Below are 17219 nucleotides of genomic sequence, written 5' to 3'. Positions count from 1 at the left end.
CATCTACAAGTGAAACACAATTTTATTGTTTCTGGGAAATTCCGATTTTCTCGCCACGTTTATATTGAGAAAATTTTATATATTCGTGATAATTTAGAATAATAATTAAATATAATAACCATTTTCTATGGCCTCATGTTCTCCTTGATCCAGTCATCGTACATAATAACGTTCGTATAGATAGAAGGCCAACCCTTCTGACCGCATTTATGACCAAAGGACACTATACCTCCCAGAACCCAGACTCCTTCTTGAAATGACATCAGTGGTCCCCCGGAATCCCCTTGGCAGGTGTCCTTTCCCTCCTTACCGCCGGCACATATCTGAGTTTCTGTCAAGTTAACGCCATCTCGAAGCCACCTGCGGCTGCACCTAGCTTTTTCCACAAAGTTTAACCCCACTTTTTGCTTGGTCTCACTCATATAACCTGACGAAGTCCGACCCCATCCTGCTGCGAAGAAAAGCCGACCTGATTCCCAGCCATTCACCTTCTTGATCGAGGGTAGACAAACAGGATGAATGTAAGGTGTATAAGGAACCTTATTTGCCAAACGGATCAGGGCAATATCGTGGACGGAGTTGTCGGATCCGTTGACATAATCGGGGTGCATCCGCGTCTCCTCGATGTCCACCCTCATAACGCCGGGTTCGCATCTCCCTCCTTGACAATCAATGGGGGAGCTCCTGTTATGTACGCCCAATATCACAGATCGACTGCAAGTTTACACAAAATTATTAACAACAACCTAAAATATAATATTTAACAACCAATTTCTTACAGATTTCCGGGACTGCGCTTAGATTCTTCGTCCAGACAGTGCGCTGCTGTTATAACATATTGGTTACTAATCAGCGATCCCGCACAATGTGTATTAATATCATCTCCATTGTGGTACTCCAACAACACCATCCAGGGGAACTCAGTGCGAAGTGCTTCCTTCCCTCCCAGGACGTGGGACATCGCTATGTCTCTTCCGCAAATGGTATCACCTGGGATCTCGTTGGCAGGTGGTAGAGGCGTTGAGACAGCTACAAGCAGAGGAATTTTGTTTATTTAACACATTTCAATCAGCGATTTCTTAAGATAAAGAAAATTCAAAGCTCATCCTCGCTTAAAGAAACTGCTAAGTAACTTATTAATAAAGACTCTTCAAGAATCTCTTTCACACCCACTATCCCTTAGAGATCAAGGTCTTATAACTTTAATTTCCGAACTTTAAAACATACGCAGAGTCAGGGAATCGCGAAACATGAGAACACATAGAAAAGCAGCAGCGATCACTTTCATTTTTACTTTTGATCTGTTTCAGACTTCCCGACAATCTGAATACTTTTCTAAGATTATCGAAGCTTTTTATACCATTTGGCTTCGGGGAGGGCGCTCTCTTGGTTCTCCTTTGGAAAGATTATAAATGCCATTGAGAGGAATCAAAAATGTTTAATTACTTTCCTATCAGCAACATAGCCAGAACGTGCATAAAGTGTATGGTTTGAATTCTAAGAAATTTCCCAAACTATAAAAGCTGAAAAATAATGTTTAATGTTTGCCACACATGTTTGAATAAGCTAGAAAATTATCTATCTGATTAATTTGAACATTATTGTTTATGTTTCTACTTTTCGTTTATAATATGCAGTATATATACAAAGCGAAGTGAGCACATATCAAGAGATCTTACGGCTAGGCAGATCGGGGGGATGTAGCTTCTTCAGCCGTCAGGCCACTCGCCAGTGAGTTTGGGTGTGCAGGATGCAGTCAGCATAACGACTGCTGTGCAGATTAATTTGGTCACCTACGAATAAGAGTCGAAAGTACGTTTCGATAGCACAGTTTGTAACGCACCAGGGATGCCCTAATGCTCGCGGAGCTGCACGTGATTGCATAACTCTAAGCAACCCAAGCTGATGCTTAGAGGCAGTGCCCCACACTGGAATGGCGTACGTCCAAGTAGGCTTCAAAAGTTTGCATTAGTTGCAGTTTAATGCGATGCGTGGGAAGCTAGCGTGCAGGTGTCGATAGCATAAGTGGCCAGGTGCAGTTTCGCAGGGGAGACGTCATCAGTATTGCTGCCGGTGGCCGACAGGACACAGGAAGGGTCCAAGTACACTTCCCTGTTCTTCATTCGTAAACTCATTTCTTTTGTCAACTATTTTCTGTAGATGTGATTACAAGTAAAAAACTATTTTATTGGTTCTGGAAAATTTCGTTCTGCTTGGTAAATTTTTATTGAGAGAATTTCATATATGTTTACCAGATTAATAGTATTTCTTTAGAATAATTAATAATAAATGATAACCGTTTTCTATGGCCTCATGTTCTCCTTGATCCAGTCTTCGTACTTACTAACGTCCGTATATATAGAAGACCAACCGTTTTGTGCGCACTTGTGGCCAAAGGACACTATACCTTCCAGAAACCAGACTCCTTCTTGAAATGTCATCAGAGGCCCCCCGGAATCCCCATGGCAGGTGTCATTTCCCTCCTTACCGCCGGCACATATTTGAGATTCTATCAACCTAACGCGTTCCTTTTCTAACCACTTGCGGCTACATCTATCTTTTTCCACAAAGTTTAACCCCACTTTTCGCTTGGTCTCACTCATATAACTTGACCCAGTCCGACCCCATCCTGCTGCGAAGAAAAGGTGACCTGAAATCCAGCCTTGCACTTTCTTGAGCGAGGGTAGACAAACCGGATGAATGTAAGGTGTATAAGGAACCTTTTTTGCCAAACGTATCAGGGCAATATCGTGCACGGAGTAATTGGTTTTTCGGTTGACATAGCCCGGGTGCATCAGCGTCTCCTCGACGTCCACCTTCATAACGCCGGGTTCGCATGCCTCTCCCTGACAATCAATGAGGGAACTCCTGTTATGTACGCCCAATATCACAGATTGACTGCAAGTTTACACAAAATTATTACAAAACATCGTAAAATATTTAACAACCAATTTCTTACAGTTTCCCGGGACTGTCCTCATCGTCTTCGTCCAGACAGTGTGCTGCTGTTACAACATATTGGCTAGTAATCACCGATCCCGCACATTGTGTACCGAGATATTTTCCTTTGAGGAACTCCAACAACACCATCCAGGGGAAGTCAGTGCGGAGTGCTTCCTTCCCTCCTACTACTTGGGACATCGCTATGTCTTTTCCGCAAATGGTATCACCTGGGATCTCGTTGGCGGGTGGTAGATGCGTTGAGGGAGCTACAAGCAGAGGAATTTTGTTTATATATTTAAAAATAAAATATTTCTGAAGACTTTTACTTATTTTTTACTTCATTTTCTATCAATTTAACACATTTTAATCAATGATCTTTGTAATACAAAGGAAATTCAAAGCTCATGAGTTGAGTTGAGATAGTTTTTATAAATATTTGAGCATTTGATTTATTTATAAATTCTAAAATATAACTAATTTAAGAAACTTCAAGAATCTCTTTTCACAGCCACTATTCCTTAGAGTTCAAGGTCTCATAAGTTTAATTTCCAAATTTTAAGACTTACGCAGAGTCAGCGAATCGCGAAAAATGAGAGCACAAAGAAAAACCGCGGCGATCACTTTCATTTTAGATTTTTTACTTTTGATCTGTTTCAGACTTCCCGACAATCTGAATACTTTTCTAAGATTGTCGAAGCTTTTTATACCATTTGGCTTCGGAGACGGCGCTCTCTTGTTTCTCCTTTGGAAAGATTATAAATGCCATTGAGAGGAATCAAAAATGTTTAATTACTTTCCTCTCAGCAACATAGCCAGAACGTACATAAGTTGTATGGTTTGAATTCTTGGGAATTTTCCAAACTATAAAAGCTAGAAAATAATGTTTAATGTTTGCAATAAACATGAAAATATTCTTATTAATTTGAACTTTTTTTTTTTGCATTTATATTTTTAGTTGATAATAAAGAAATACAACAATTCTGAGTATTAGCTAAATAAGATAAGGAATAAAAGTAAATATATTTTAAAATCTACAATATGATTTAAGCCGATTGTGTCTAAGTTTTCGAGTTATTTCTATTGGCCTCTTTTCTTTTTTATAAACATTATATAATCCCCAATTGGTCAAGAGCGGAAAACGCAAGATGAGATGGGAACTTGACGTCGGGGTGAAATATTTTTTGTTTATTTATTTATCCCACGTTTACAATTAGTTAAAACTAACACCTAACATTTCGTTGGGAACTATAGAAGTTAAGACCGCTCCAGTGCCGTCTAAGATGAGATGGGAACTTGACGTCAGGGTGTAATATACTTCATATTGCATACTCGCAGGCGCAGGGAATAGTCCGGATAAGTCGAACTTTCACAAAGAGGGTCTCTATCTCTTTTTACTGCCTACCGTTTTTAGGTCTTTAACAATTCGATTTGGAATGGCAAGGCCATGGAATGCTTTTTCAAATATAAAAAATTTGTCATGAAAAGTTGTCCCACCCAAAAGGCTTCCCCCACAAAAACTTCAAAAAGCCAAATCGGATATTTCTAAAATTTATATTTGCAATATATGCTAATAAATATTTCACAAGTGCACTTAAATCTAAGTTAGTTTCTAACCTAAACTAGCAGTAGAAAATATCACAAATTTCGCTATAGCTTTTTCAGAGCTCGATGCTCTCCTAAGCCCTCACATTCTGCCGGATCCAGATGTCGTAGGCAGCCACGTTCGTGTAGACACCTGGCCAATCCTTCAGGCCGCACTTATAGCCAAAGGATACGATGCCCTCCAAGACCCAGGAGTCGCCACGGAATCGCATCAGTGGACCGCCGGAATCGCCGTCGCAGCTGTCCTGCCGGAACTGTCCTCCGGCGCACAGTTGGGTGGACTCCACGGCCACCTTGATCTGCGAGAATCGTTGACGGCACTTGGCGGGATCCACATAGTTGACCGTGACCTTCTGCTTGATGGGACTGCGAGACATTTTCAGAGTACGACCCCAGCCGGCCACGGTGAACTGTTCACCGGCTTGCCGAGACTCAGGGCCCACAGACGAGGGCAGGCAAATGGGTCGGATGTTGTCCGAATAGCGGACATTGCGCTCTAAGCGAATCAGGCCAATATCGTGAACTTGGTTTGTGGACTTCTCGCTATATCTTTCGTGAACCCGGATCTCCTCGAAGCCCAGACGCTGAACCTCCGGGGCGCAACTTCCTCCACCCGGGGGGCAATCCACTGCGGTACGTGTGTCATGCTCGCCCAATCTCACCGAGGCACTGGAACAGATACAGAAAATAAATTAATGAGCATTTAGGCAATTAACCACTAGAATTAGCCCGCTAATTGGTGCTTGGCCAACGGCGAAATCGAGAGCGGGGCGAATTGAGAACCCAAACCCGAACGCCAACTTAGTGAATCATCGAATCGCGCTAACAAGCGGCAAAACACCTCGCATTTAGCACTGGTTAGCCGTCTAATTGATATTCTTGAAATTAGCCAAGTCCAGACCAGGGGATCCCTTTGGCCTCGTTCAACGATTTAGCCGGAGAATGCAGCCGTGTTCGCGGAATCGTCGCACAAATAAGCGTGAATAAGCCACTTTCGCCCACCCATCGAAACTGGATTGGGAAGCAATCTAAATATTCGTAATGCTAAAACTTGATTCACCGGCTATTGGGCTATTGAACTGCCGCCCCATTCATGAATCGGCTAGCCAGAACTATAGTAAATCCCCTAAGGCTAAAGTCACAAACATCAACAGTCATTCAAAATGTCTTGTTTTTTGGGAACTATTAAGAAAGTTTATGTATATGGGAAAGATCTATAGGTCTTAAAGTGATATTAATAAAGGAATATTATTATATATATCAACTTAATCTAAACCAAAAACTGAATGCTTTCGATAACAACATCTTCAATCCGGTTAAACATAAGTTTCTGACCTGCCTCTCAGAAAATAAAATCCCCTGATTTCTGCAAAGGCAAAGTTGAAAAGAAACCACTTTGGACTCTCCTTTAAAGATATCCCCATGATGTGATATATACTCACAGCGATCCGATCTCCCTTTCAATCCTTCCCGTCAGACAATGGGCAGCTGTGAGGACATATCGCTGATTGATGAGGGAACCTGCACAGCTGGTGGAAAGGCCATTTCCATTGCGTCTTCGGTACTCCAACAAGACCATCCAAGGAAATTCATTGAGTTCAGTGTCCTGGCCATCGTAAATCCTGTTCCTGATGGCAACGCCCCCGCAGGAAGGCGGCTGAGGGAGTAAACTAGAGCCATCACCAGTAGATGGCTTTTGAACGACGGTATTATCCCCAGCTTGCTGATTGCCAAAGCTAAATGCCCGAGTCACTTGTCCCGGGAAAACGAAACTGTTTGGCCTCTCCTCCTCCCAATCGCCACCAAAGCCATCGTAGTCTGGGAAGGAGGGATTCTGGCGCTGGTTTCTCGTATAACCCGTATCCTGAGTGCAGCAGACAAAGGGCCGATTATCCACGCCCATTCCACAGGCCGAGGACCTGATGAACTTCTTTTCCAGATCGGTCAGTGCGAACTTCTGCAGCACGGAGAAGAGTGTTTGGCATTCATTAATGTGCACACAGAGTCCAGACCGTTGGTTGGGATTCAGGCATCTCGAATCTGCAGACGAGATAAAAATATTACAATCTGGTTCTCCAGGGGATGCCCCGAAATGCGCGCGCCTCTTCTAGTGACATTCTTGCGGTTGGAGCAGGTGATCTGCAGGTGATTCTACACAGAATGATCATGACACACTCAAAGAAACGGCAAGATAATATCTTTCGCCTTGCATTTAATTAAGAAATTAATGTTTTCAGTTTGTACCCTCAAAACATTGACTTGTATTGCATAAAATATACGATTTAATCCGTTGGATTCATTAAGTTGAAATACTAAAGGCATACTCTTTTAGACTTTGGACTGTTTATAATTCATAAAAATATCAAATTATATTAAAAGAAACGATGATTATTCTTGATTCTAAGGAATCATGAGTCCAGTCACTATATTAGTTAATCGCCTGGAAAAATTTTCCAAATTAATTGGGATTTTTATGCTGACTTTCCAAGTGCAATCATATCTTGACCACAAGTACACATCACTCTGCTCCGGGCACTGCCCACACTTTGGCGCGTGCAATGTTCCCGGACCAACTGGTCCAACCGGCTCAATTAGAAGCGCACTTGACTTCCTCGCGCTGCTGCGATTTTCCCCTGATTTTGGGGGATTTTTCAATGGTCATTTGACCGCTGAAGTCAGCTTAGTACACTCACACTGGGCCCTGGCCTCGTGGGCAATCAGAACGCAAAGAAAAACCGCCGCGAACACTTTCATTTTTGCTACTATACTCGTATTTAGTTAATAATGACTTCCGAGTTGGAACGTTTCCAGTTGACCCGATAAAACAGACTGTGAGATACCTGGAGTTGGTCGGAGCTTTTTATAGCCGCAGCTTCAGCTTCGTGGACTGAGATGCCCCGATCGGTTCTCGATCGGAACTCTAGAGCGGGTTTATCAATAGGGCACCACTGTTCTCCGCTCTGCGGTTAAAACATTCAAATCTAGTGGCTAGTATTATTATGCGGTAACTATCTTAAAGATGCGTGTCACTGGGTGACACCGAAGGTTTTCAGTTCCAAATTTATGCTTTGGAAAACATCTCTTTTGGGTGCAACGAACTTAGGAAAGCCAAGACCTCAAGTCAATGACGCTGGCTAGGAATTCCTGCCCACGTCATGAGTTATTTGGCAATAGGAAACAGTCTAGTTCTACCAGTGTTACTCATCGCTCTAGTATGTAACTTATAAGTATGTTCTAAATGAACTTGAATCGTTTTATGACGTGACAAACTCATATCTAATTAGAGGCTTGCATCCCTTTTGTGGGTTTGCCCATTTGTCATGCATCATCTGCAAGAGACCTGTACCCGTTCAAAAACGATATATGGCAACTATATCATGCAAAATCCACCGGCAGAACACACAGTCGCCGGAACGCCAGGTGATTTACCAGCTTACGAGGTGCTGTATACTCGAACATATGTAAACCAGTTCCTAATGCGAAGAAGACTTTGAAAAATTTCCATAGTCATAAGAGAAAAAGAAAATAGGAAGCCCTACAGAAAACAAAAATTTAGTTGTATTTATAATTGAGTCAAATCGGTTAAGGGAATTCCCTGGTTCCAAAGTCCAAATTGAGAAATTGTGTTTTAATATAATTGATAATCATTTAGTTATTCAACAACCATCAGTCTAATGAGATGCAACTATTATAAAATATTATAAAATATCACTTTCTAATAATATCTTTATTAACATACTTCCGTTTTAAAAATGATTCACTAGTACTTTCTTAGTCAATTTTTTCAGTAAAGCTAGTAAATGAGCTCCGAATTTGTTTAAAGCGCCCAAGACCCAGTGTTTCAGCGGGCTATCTTGCAATATCAATCTTTGTGGTATTTAAGAGTCAGTTGGTCTCCGGAAATAACCACGGGATACATTTCGGTAATTTGATACTTTTATCCATTTGAATTCAAAGGCCAAAAAGCACGGCAAACCCTTTAATTTCCTGACATTTCCCTTTCGATTGCGGGTTGTTAACGGGATCAACATGTTACCGCAAAAAGGGTTGAGCTGACAGACGGCAAAGTTGAAACGTAGCACGCGGAAAATGTCAGCACCAGATAAACGGGGTCTTTGTGTTCCGGAAAAACTGGCCCCGGGTCAGGGGTCCCGTTTCGCGAGGTCTAATTAGGCGTGGAATATGTAAAAATTCAGCATCCCGCTGTTAAATACGAAAAAAAAGATTTTGACTTGACAGCGGTGGGATTCGAACCCACGCCCTTTCGGACTGGTGCCTAAAACCAGCGCCTTAGACCGCTCGGCCACGCTGCCTTAACGAGGCGCCAACAGCCGTCTACAGAATACAAGGTTCTCTCTAAAAACATTGTTTATTTTTCTAAAAATAGAACAATTCTTTTTGAACAACTACCAGAGGGCAATTGTATTTGTATTAGACTCTCACAAGGTTTATTTTCCAAGCCGTTAATCTCTGTAATACTGAAAAAATATTTAAATTGTTTGTTATTTCTTTTTCAGGAATAACACAACTGATACCCATTCCTCCGAAGTATATTAGTTTTAAGACTTGAACCATAATGGAAAATAAGTGAAACCTTTAATTAAAATTTATTATCTTAAAATGTTGTATATTTTAAACACATTATATTTAAATTAATTTTTTTATAAAACACACTTCTGAGCAAAAGTTTAAAGTAAATTAAATAAATTTGTAGATCACTAAATTATATAAGCTATTTTACCGTTCATTGACTAAATATTAAATAATTCTGTACTTATCGGAGTAGATAAAAAAACCGATGGACAAAAAAATTTCAACCTGACAGCGGTGGGATTCGAACCCACGCCCTTTCGGACTGGTGCCTAAAACCAGCGCCTTAGACCGCTCGGCCACGCTGCCGATGTACGCTGGTTGTCAAATAAGCAACTTAAAGATAGCAGCTGCTGAGTTTGAGTACAATGTGGTGGTTGGCATAGTTTTGGGGTTGGTTTCTCAACAGTGTTGCCGGCACTCGGTAGGAAAAAGTAGTAGTAGTTAGTACGCAAATAAACATAGTCAATTCGTGGGCGCTAAGTTTAAAATACAGCAAAGTACGAATAATAATCAGGTTATTTGTGTACATAACTAAACAAAATACTCTACCCCTAAGATAGAGAATCACTATTTTGCGCATTTATTTTACAGTAGTAAAATTCAGCGAAGGACTATAACAAAGGCAAATACTTTACGAGCGACATCGCCATCGAAGCGATTCTAATTCATTGACAAACGCATTTTGATTTTGCGATAATGAGAGTTGGGGTTACAGTAGTGGTTCAGGACACCTTTGACTCGAACTTCCCTTGTTCTTTTCACATTATTGACCCCCTTCGGAGGTCCTGAGGTCGCTCGCACCCCGCTTTTTACGATTCTAGCATTTTGCAAAGTTCGCAAATGACGTAGAAAATGTACGTCGTGTTGTTATTGTTGATTGTATACCCTTAAAGAAATAACTTTGACTTTTGAATAAATTATATGATTTAATCTTTTTTTATAATATGAAGATATAAAATCAAATTCATGAAGTGTTTAAGAGTTAACTTTATTAACTTTACACTTAAGTTAAATTTAAATATGTAAAATGATTAAAACATTTTATAATTTGATAATATTATAAATTATTATAATATAATATAATATAATATAATATAATTTGATAATATATATTACTCTGAAGGGTATTGACTGTTGCACTTCCCAGCCCTGTTCCCATTTTTTATACAGAACGGTAGCAGAAGCTATAGATTTTATAGCCTTTTTATGTGGCCATAGTTTCGCTTTCGCACTGGCCTTTTACGAGTGTTTTATAACTTGTTTACATTAGGAGAGTAACCACCCGAAATGTCACGTAACGGACTTCCGCTGCTGGGAATCATTTTATGCAAAAATCTATCAAATCGCTGGCGGGCTGCATAAAAATCGTCGTAAAGCGATGGCTTGATTCAGAACTCTAGCAGCTGACATTGGCTATATGTCAGGGAGATATAGCCGAGATTGGAGCAGAGTGCAGCGAAGCGATTTGCTGAAGCGTCTCTGTGGAGAATCGCGGATTAAGTGGATTAGATATCGACCGAGTGAGTCCACCTTTAAAGCCTCCAATGGATGAGATGAGGCAGGTGAGTCGAACAGTGGCGACGGTGGCCCTGCTCCTCCTGATTCTACCCCGACCAGCACTGCTCTATGGACAGTCCGAAGAATCCCATGAGGGGGAACAAATTGAACACGAAATCGAAGGAGCAATGGGAAATATGGAAAGGCATTTCGAGTCGGGCAATGGAATCAATCATAGAGAATCCAACGCCATCTCTAAGGCATTTGTAAGTTTAAGTCTATAATTTTGTTTAATATGTTAAGTTAACTTACCCTCTTTCAGGTAAAACTTGGTAGATATATTAAGAAAAAAACGGAATCTCATGGAAAACCTGGCTCAAGCGGAGCCATTATTACATTCCAGGTACTTAAGAGAACGAATAGCTTAAAGCTGATTAGTGTTCGAATGAAAAATAATAAAGTTTGAGGCATAAATAAAGATTGTTAAATATTAATGAAAATGTCTATTTGGTTATCTTAGCCTTAAGTTTTATTAACAAAATCTGTCTATGTATGAAGCTTCATTCTAAACCCAAAGACGAAACTAAAAGTTAAGCAAAGTCCGCGTTTCGAATCGAAGTTAAGTGCAGCGAACTGATTTTCCGGACAAGCCCTTTCGTTTTTTATTTACTTTAAAGCAGTTTTACGATGACAGCCCTTTTGCTAGTATATTTTGCCCTTTTAGTCTGGGTTGCCAAAGACATCCAGGCAAAGGTTATGATCTCCATGGGAGACATGGCAGAAATAAGCGAGAAGAACGGTCGAGAAATGGAGAAAAAGTTTGTGAGCTCTTCAAGGGGACTACGTTTAGTTAGTTACTAACTTTAGTACAATTCTAGTCTGATTTAGAGAAGTTGATTTCCGCTGATCCGGACAAAAAGGTATTCAACATCAAACCAGCCGACAACGCCCACATTCAGTTTTCCTTCCAACCCTCCAAAGGAAATAAACCCTCTTCTGATAAGAAGAAAAAAGAGCCCGAGTATTTCCTCAATTTTGTGTTCAACAACTATAGGAATCCGAAGAAGTCACTGGATCGGAAAACCCTCAGCAAAAAGGTGAAAATGCGACGAACTGCCAGGCGGCTACTGCCCAATGGAATTCCCAATCCTTATAAGTACTTTCCGCTTAAAGGCGATGATATGTAGATATAGATTGTCGCTATCTATTGATTTGTTTACCAGAAAGTTTACTCACCGATAATAAAAATAGCTTTAACTTATTCATTCACAAAAAAGAACCAAAATAAAGCGGATTGTTTAGATTTTGATAACAAATCATAAATAATTATAATGTTAGCTATTTTAATTTGAGTAATAAATATGTTCTTACCTAAACTTAAAGGGTAACACAGTCATAAATATCAAGTGCATTAACTATATATGTAATTAGAACATAATTAGGGTATTTAATCAAATGCCAGACACCTCTAAGATAGCCCACCAAACTTGGAAGACATCGAATTCATTATCTTTCACTATTTTGCGTACTTGTCTTCCTAGACTAGAGGAAATAATTGTCAAAAGCCATATAGAGTTTAAAATGGATCGATCACAAAGTAGGTCTTAGATAAGAACTTTGCACTGAAGATAAAAGTGCTATATTTTTGCTATATAAAGCATGCAAAGGTCGCCAATATCTTTAGTTCGATATCCAAACATGAAATTAATAGTAGTCAGTTGTTTGTTGGTGATTTTCCTGGCGGGAAAACACCAGGCCAGCGCCAAAAGTGTGCTGGGTAACTTGGTAATTACATATCAAGGAAACTTTTTAAACTTACCTTATAAAATATGAAACTTTAGACCAGCGAAGTCGGCCACGATGCCTCCGAGTTGGGCAATGAATTGGGTCAAGAGATTATTCAGTATGGCCAAGAGGCCTCCCAAAGCGGATTACATTATGGACAGGCAGCGGTAAGCATAAAAATCTTAAATCTAAATGAGGAATCTTCAAAAATGAAGAATCATTCTGTTAAAGGAAAATGCCTCCTCTGGTTGGCAACTTGGAATGGATGGCAACATTTTTGGCCATGAATTGGGAGATGAGGGCGACCAGTTAGGTCAGGAGGCTTCCAACAGCGCCATTAACTTTGGCCACCAAGTTTCCCAGGAAGCAGTAAGTTGAAATAATTAATTAATGGGATTTTTATAAATTATTGAATCTGTTTTTTCTATTTTTATAGGAAGAAGCAGCCAGCGAGGAACTTAAGGCCTTGGCTAAGCAATCAGCCAACCAAACATCTAAGGTATAGGCCTAATTTTGGTTGATTAAATAATATTTTTAAGCAACTTTTAAACTTCTTTTTAGAAGTCTGTCAGCAAAAGGTCAACTGCTACTGACAAAGAAAACCCTTCCGTGACCTGTGCTTGCACCTGCTCCAGTGATGGAGCTGCTGCCAAAGTTGCACATGATGTTGCCTCGAGTGCTGCTGGAGCCGCTGGAACAATTGCTCACGATGCTGCCGGTGTGGCCTCGAGTGTGGATGGAAGTGCAGCAAATGCTGCTGGAACTATTGCCCATGATGCTGGAAATGTTGCCGGAGATGTTGCCCATGCCGCTGGCAAAGTAGCTGGAGATGCAGCACATGCTGCCTCCAAAGTAGCTGGAGATGCAGCCAATGCTGCTAGCAAAGTTGCCGGAGATGTTGCCAATGCTGCTGGAAATGTAGCTGGAAGTACAGCAAATGCTGCGAGTAATGTTGCTGGAGATGTTGCCAATGCAGCTGGAAATGTTGCCGGAGATGCGGCAATGCTGCCACTAATGTTGCTGGAGATGTTGCCAATGCAGCTGGAAATGTCGCAGGAGATGCAGCAAATGCTGCTGGAACTATTGCTCATGATGCTGGAAATGTTGCCGGAGATGTAGCAAACGCTGCTGGAAATGTTGCTGGAGATGCTGCTAATGCTGCCAGCAATGTTGCTGGAGATGCTGCTAATGCTGGCGCCAATGTTGCTGGAGATGTGGCCAACGCTGCTGGAAATGTGGCAGGAGATGCAGCAAATGCTGCAAGCAATGTTGCCGGAGATGTGGCAAATGCAGCCGGAAACGTAGCTGGTGATGCAGCAAATGCTGCTGGAAATATAGTACATGATGCTGGAAATGTTGCTGGTGATGTTGCCAATGCAGCTGGAAATGTAGCCGGAGATGCAGCACATGCTGCTGGCGATGTTGCCAATGCTGCTGGAAACGTAGCAGGAGATGTTGCCAATGCAGCTGGAAACGTAGCAGGAGATGTGGCAAATGCTGCTGGCGATGTGGCAAATGCTGCAGGCCACCTTTTCCACGACTTATTCTAGAGTACCTCTCTTACTTATTTAACTTAATAAATTAACGAGCATTTAATGATGAAGCAATTTCTTATTTTTCTAAGCCCTAGCTCCCTAGATAATCCCCTTACCCAGTTTGTTTTGACTTCTGAGCTATATGCAGTGGGTTTATTTTTGGCCACCTGATACCAGGAGCCTCTTGAGACTGTCATTCCCAGATTGTATAACATGGAAGATATCGTAAGGAATACCCCGAAATTAAGTCAAATACCTGATCAATCAGAATCAAACCTGCCGCCAATCAGTGGGGAATCATTAGCCACTCAAGTGCGATTTGTTTTTATTGGCGGCGTCAAAGAAGCCCGTAACTCCCCCGTAAACCCACAGATAAGAACGACCTATAAATGCAGTGTGGCTACTGGAGGTGATTCAGTAATTCACCGATTTTACGAAAAACTACAACATGCACTCTCCTGCAATCCTTGCCCTTCTTGTCATCGTTCTGGTGGCCCAATATGCCCAAGCTGGCACCCTTAGCTTTGGTTCCCTAATGGGTGATGTTTCCCAAGTGGCCGTTGCTGGGGAGAAGGTTATCCACCAACTGGAGAACGCCGTGGCCAGCTCCCAGTCGGATTTCGTACAGCCGACCACCCTGAATATCCTCAGCGATATGGGCAATGCCTTGGGCGATCTGGCTGTAAGATCTTGTCTGGAATGTCTTAGATTTACTAAAAAACTTTCTCTTTTATAGAATGCCCTTACTAACTTGAAAGTAGATACTGACTATATGGAACCGGAGGCTACCAATCTTCTTGGAGATGTTCTGGGAGGAGTTGGCACTGGTCTTGGAGATTTGGCTGTAAGTTATAGATCTAATTAGTCGCTTAAAATCTAAACTAATAGAAACTCCTTATATTTTTAAGAATGCCATCACCAGTCTGAGTTATCAAATGACCAACGATCCTCAGGCTCGCAGTCTTTCAGTAAGTTATGAAATAAAATAAAAACCAAAATTATTAACAAATATTTTTTCAGTCTGATGGAGCTTCCATCATAGCCGAAGGAGGGGGAAGTTTAATCAGAACTATATTTTCTACATATTAATAATATTTTCCCATTTTTCCAGGCCGTGAGTGCCAAGACCATTGCCGCTGCTGCCGATGCCGCTGCCCCCTACATCAAGCAGCTAAATGCTGGCCTAGGCGATCTGGCTGTAAGAACTTAAGAACTGTTGCTAATCTGATGAGTAATGAATTAACTTCCCCCAGAACGCCCTCACCAACCTCTAAGGAACTTTGTATCAGTTCAATTAACAAATAAATATTCAATCGCCTAAAGAGCTTAGTGAGTGCTTCCTTTGTGTTCCAATTTGGGCGGAGTTCATCAACAAGTTGGGCATCAATTAGTTGGGTTGTTTTGAAATCTAAGAACTACCAGCAAGGTCGGGTTCCCATCTGCTTTTCGTTCTAGATCAGGAGAAAGGGGGTTATATTGAGAATGGAAAAGGGGTCAAATGATACGTGGTTGGAACACGTGATTGCCAACAACATTAGGGGATCAAATTTCCAAAAAAATAAAATCCATCAGGAGAAGAAGGAGGAAGCGCCATACACACATGCCGGTTTTTGAATAATTTTTATTATGACAAGTAGGTTGCCTTTGTTCCTCGAGCCTCCAGAATTAGGTCATCTCGAGGGGAATGGGAATCATAGGGGGTCTTTAGGGGGAAAGGTATGAGGGTCTCAACACTCCGGAAGACATTCTCAGAGCTCAGTCGTTTCCCGAGGCCTGCCATTAAGTTGCTTTATCGAGCGGCAAATTTCGATTCTTCCTCCTCCACTCACACACACGATCTCTCCCCCCAAAAAGGAAAAGTCGTGCCAGCAGACCTGTAATTATGAAAATTAACAAACATTTTGGTAATTAATTTCGGCAACCCTTTGGCTGCCTTTGGTGGCCTCCTAGCCATCCAACACCCATAATCCCGCATCAATTAAAATGCACAGCCCGTAATCTCCACCCACCAAACACGACTGAGGGAGGTGCGTGCGAACAATGGATAAATATTATAATAGCCAAAAGTTGGGAGTGATTTTTGTCAAGGGGTCAACTAGACTTTAAACACCCTTTAGATTAGTTTAGGTGCATATAAATATTTTTTAAATATTTATTTTTAACCTTCTTTCACTTTTTTTGGTCAATGTTGGATACAACTTTTTATCTACTTTTCATTAGCTTTTATTTCCTGTTATTGGAATACCTTTAAACTCAAATACCTCTCCACCGAAGGGTATAATTATGATAATAGAAAACGTTTTCAATAATTTGTGACACTCTTTGTCCATCAGTTGGCCATCAGAGTTTGGGCCATTAATTGGCGGTTTGACAGCTGAAGAGCTCAAAGCGGAATCCAGCGCAGTTGCCGACTGTGTGGGTGTGATTCGGTAATTGAATCCCACAACTGACTACTCCGATATATAAATATATATATATATATATATATGTATATGGGATATATGCAATGGATAGGGGAATGAAAGATAGAGGGGTCTGCAGGCAGGAGGGCCAATTGTGCAAATCGAGTTGGCTGGGGAACCGGTTCTGGCCTGTTTCTATGTTAGTGGTCAAGGTCTAAGGAGCAGCGGACTTCGGGACGGACTCCGCTGAGGAGCGGCCAAATGAATGCCTCCAAAGCGGAATAAACAATAACAGCAGGCCCGGAGAAGAGCTGCCAAGAGCCAGGCGAATATGAAACCACAACGAGCGGACAACAGAACCAAAAGGAGTCACGAGAATTGCATAAACAATGTATGTACAAAGTCTGACAGAGTACGTACATAAATCGAGTTATATATAGCTGGGGTAGCGAGTTAACTGAAAGTTAAGAGGGTGCCTCAAGAAGATATGTATTACAAAAACATGGCGACTTTACGGACACTCTTTTGAGCGGACAAGTTTGTGATGCAGAAAATCTATCTTAATACTAACATCTTACTTAGAGGAAACTTTATATTTTCTTCTTAATATTTGTTTATAAACAGTTTGGTTCACTATATATAAATGAACTATAATCATTATTATTCGTAAATCTGAAATCACTCAACTTTGATCATTTTAAAGCATTTTTATCCCAACTTCAAAACAAAAAATGTAATATTTACTTTTAAAAACAGAATTTCTAACCTACCCACCGGCAACCTTGAACTGGTAATCCCCTCAAGATCAAGAGCGAGCCACCCTGACACCCGGCGCAAGGGGCACGCACATGCATCATGCAAC

The 17219-nt window shown here is 41.1% G+C and overlaps 5 protein-coding genes and 2 non-coding genes across 8 annotated transcripts; 3 read left to right on the top strand and 4 right to left on the bottom strand.

Annotated features, from left to right (window-relative positions):
- Nucleotides 1-2: 2 nt before the first annotated feature.
- Nucleotides 3-3626, bottom strand: LOC108111266 (transmembrane protease serine 9-like). The gene is made up of 5 exons (XM_017220653.2): nt 3510-3626; nt 2960-3209; nt 2309-2898; nt 780-1029; nt 3-714 (listed from the first exon to the last, which is right to left on the bottom strand). The coding sequence occupies exons 1-5, from the start codon at nt 3568-3570 to the stop codon at nt 126-128; spliced, it is 1740 nt and encodes a 579-aa protein (XP_017076142.1). The 5' UTR covers nt 3571-3626; the 3' UTR covers nt 3-125.
- Nucleotides 3627-4480: 854 nt separating this feature from the next.
- On the bottom strand, nt 4481-7358 carry LOC108111290 (serine protease 7). Its single transcript, XM_017220678.1, has 3 exons — nt 7239-7358; nt 5988-6585; nt 4481-5214 (listed from the first exon to the last, which is right to left on the bottom strand). The coding sequence occupies exons 1-3, from the start codon at nt 7297-7299 to the stop codon at nt 4620-4622; spliced, it is 1254 nt and encodes a 417-aa protein (XP_017076167.1). The 5' UTR covers nt 7300-7358; the 3' UTR covers nt 4481-4619.
- Nucleotides 7359-8778: 1420 nt separating this feature from the next.
- Nucleotides 8779-8858, bottom strand: Trnal-uag. The gene has a single exon. It is a non-coding gene; the product is annotated as a tRNA-Leu (tRNA).
- Nucleotides 8859-9364: 506 nt separating this feature from the next.
- On the bottom strand, nt 9365-9444 carry Trnal-uag. The gene has a single exon. It is a non-coding gene; the product is annotated as a tRNA-Leu (tRNA).
- Nucleotides 9445-10682: 1238 nt separating this feature from the next.
- On the top strand, nt 10683-11822 carry LOC108111267. Its single transcript, XM_017220654.1, has 3 exons — nt 10683-10901; nt 10958-11095; nt 11514-11822. The coding sequence occupies exons 1-3, from the start codon at nt 10683-10685 to the stop codon at nt 11820-11822; spliced, it is 666 nt and encodes a 221-aa protein (XP_017076143.1).
- Nucleotides 11823-12294: 472 nt separating this feature from the next.
- LOC108111268 (circumsporozoite protein) lies at nt 12295-13991 on the top strand. The gene is given in 6 exon segments (XM_017220656.2): nt 12295-12420; nt 12477-12587; nt 12652-12789; nt 12857-12919; nt 12982-13414; nt 13417-13991. Coding segments are annotated over 6 exon segments (1425 nt in total). The 3' UTR covers nt 13971-13991.
- Nucleotides 13992-14396: 405 nt separating this feature from the next.
- Nucleotides 14397-15277, top strand: LOC108111312. 2 transcript variants are annotated; one of them, XM_017220706.2, is made up of 6 exons: nt 14397-14637; nt 14692-14799; nt 14864-14923; nt 14976-15008; nt 15067-15153; nt 15209-15277. In XM_017220706.2, the coding sequence occupies exons 1-6, from the start codon at nt 14404-14406 to the stop codon at nt 15227-15229; spliced, it is 543 nt and encodes a 180-aa protein (XP_017076195.1). In that variant the 5' UTR covers nt 14397-14403; the 3' UTR covers nt 15230-15277. The 2 variants fall into 2 exon arrangements, with proteins under 2 accessions (XP_017076195.1, XP_017076196.1); XM_017220707.2 differs by lacking the exon at nt 14976-15008.
- The last annotated feature ends 1942 nt before the right edge of the window (nt 15278-17219 follow it).

Source organism: Drosophila eugracilis, unplaced genomic scaffold (assembly GCF_018153835.1).
Source record: "Drosophila eugracilis isolate 14026-0451.02 unplaced genomic scaffold, ASM1815383v1 contig_1781, whole genome shotgun sequence".
NCBI classification, from domain to species: domain Eukaryota; kingdom Metazoa; phylum Arthropoda; class Insecta; order Diptera; family Drosophilidae; genus Drosophila; species Drosophila eugracilis.
This window is presented reverse-complemented; position numbering and strand designations above follow the sequence as displayed.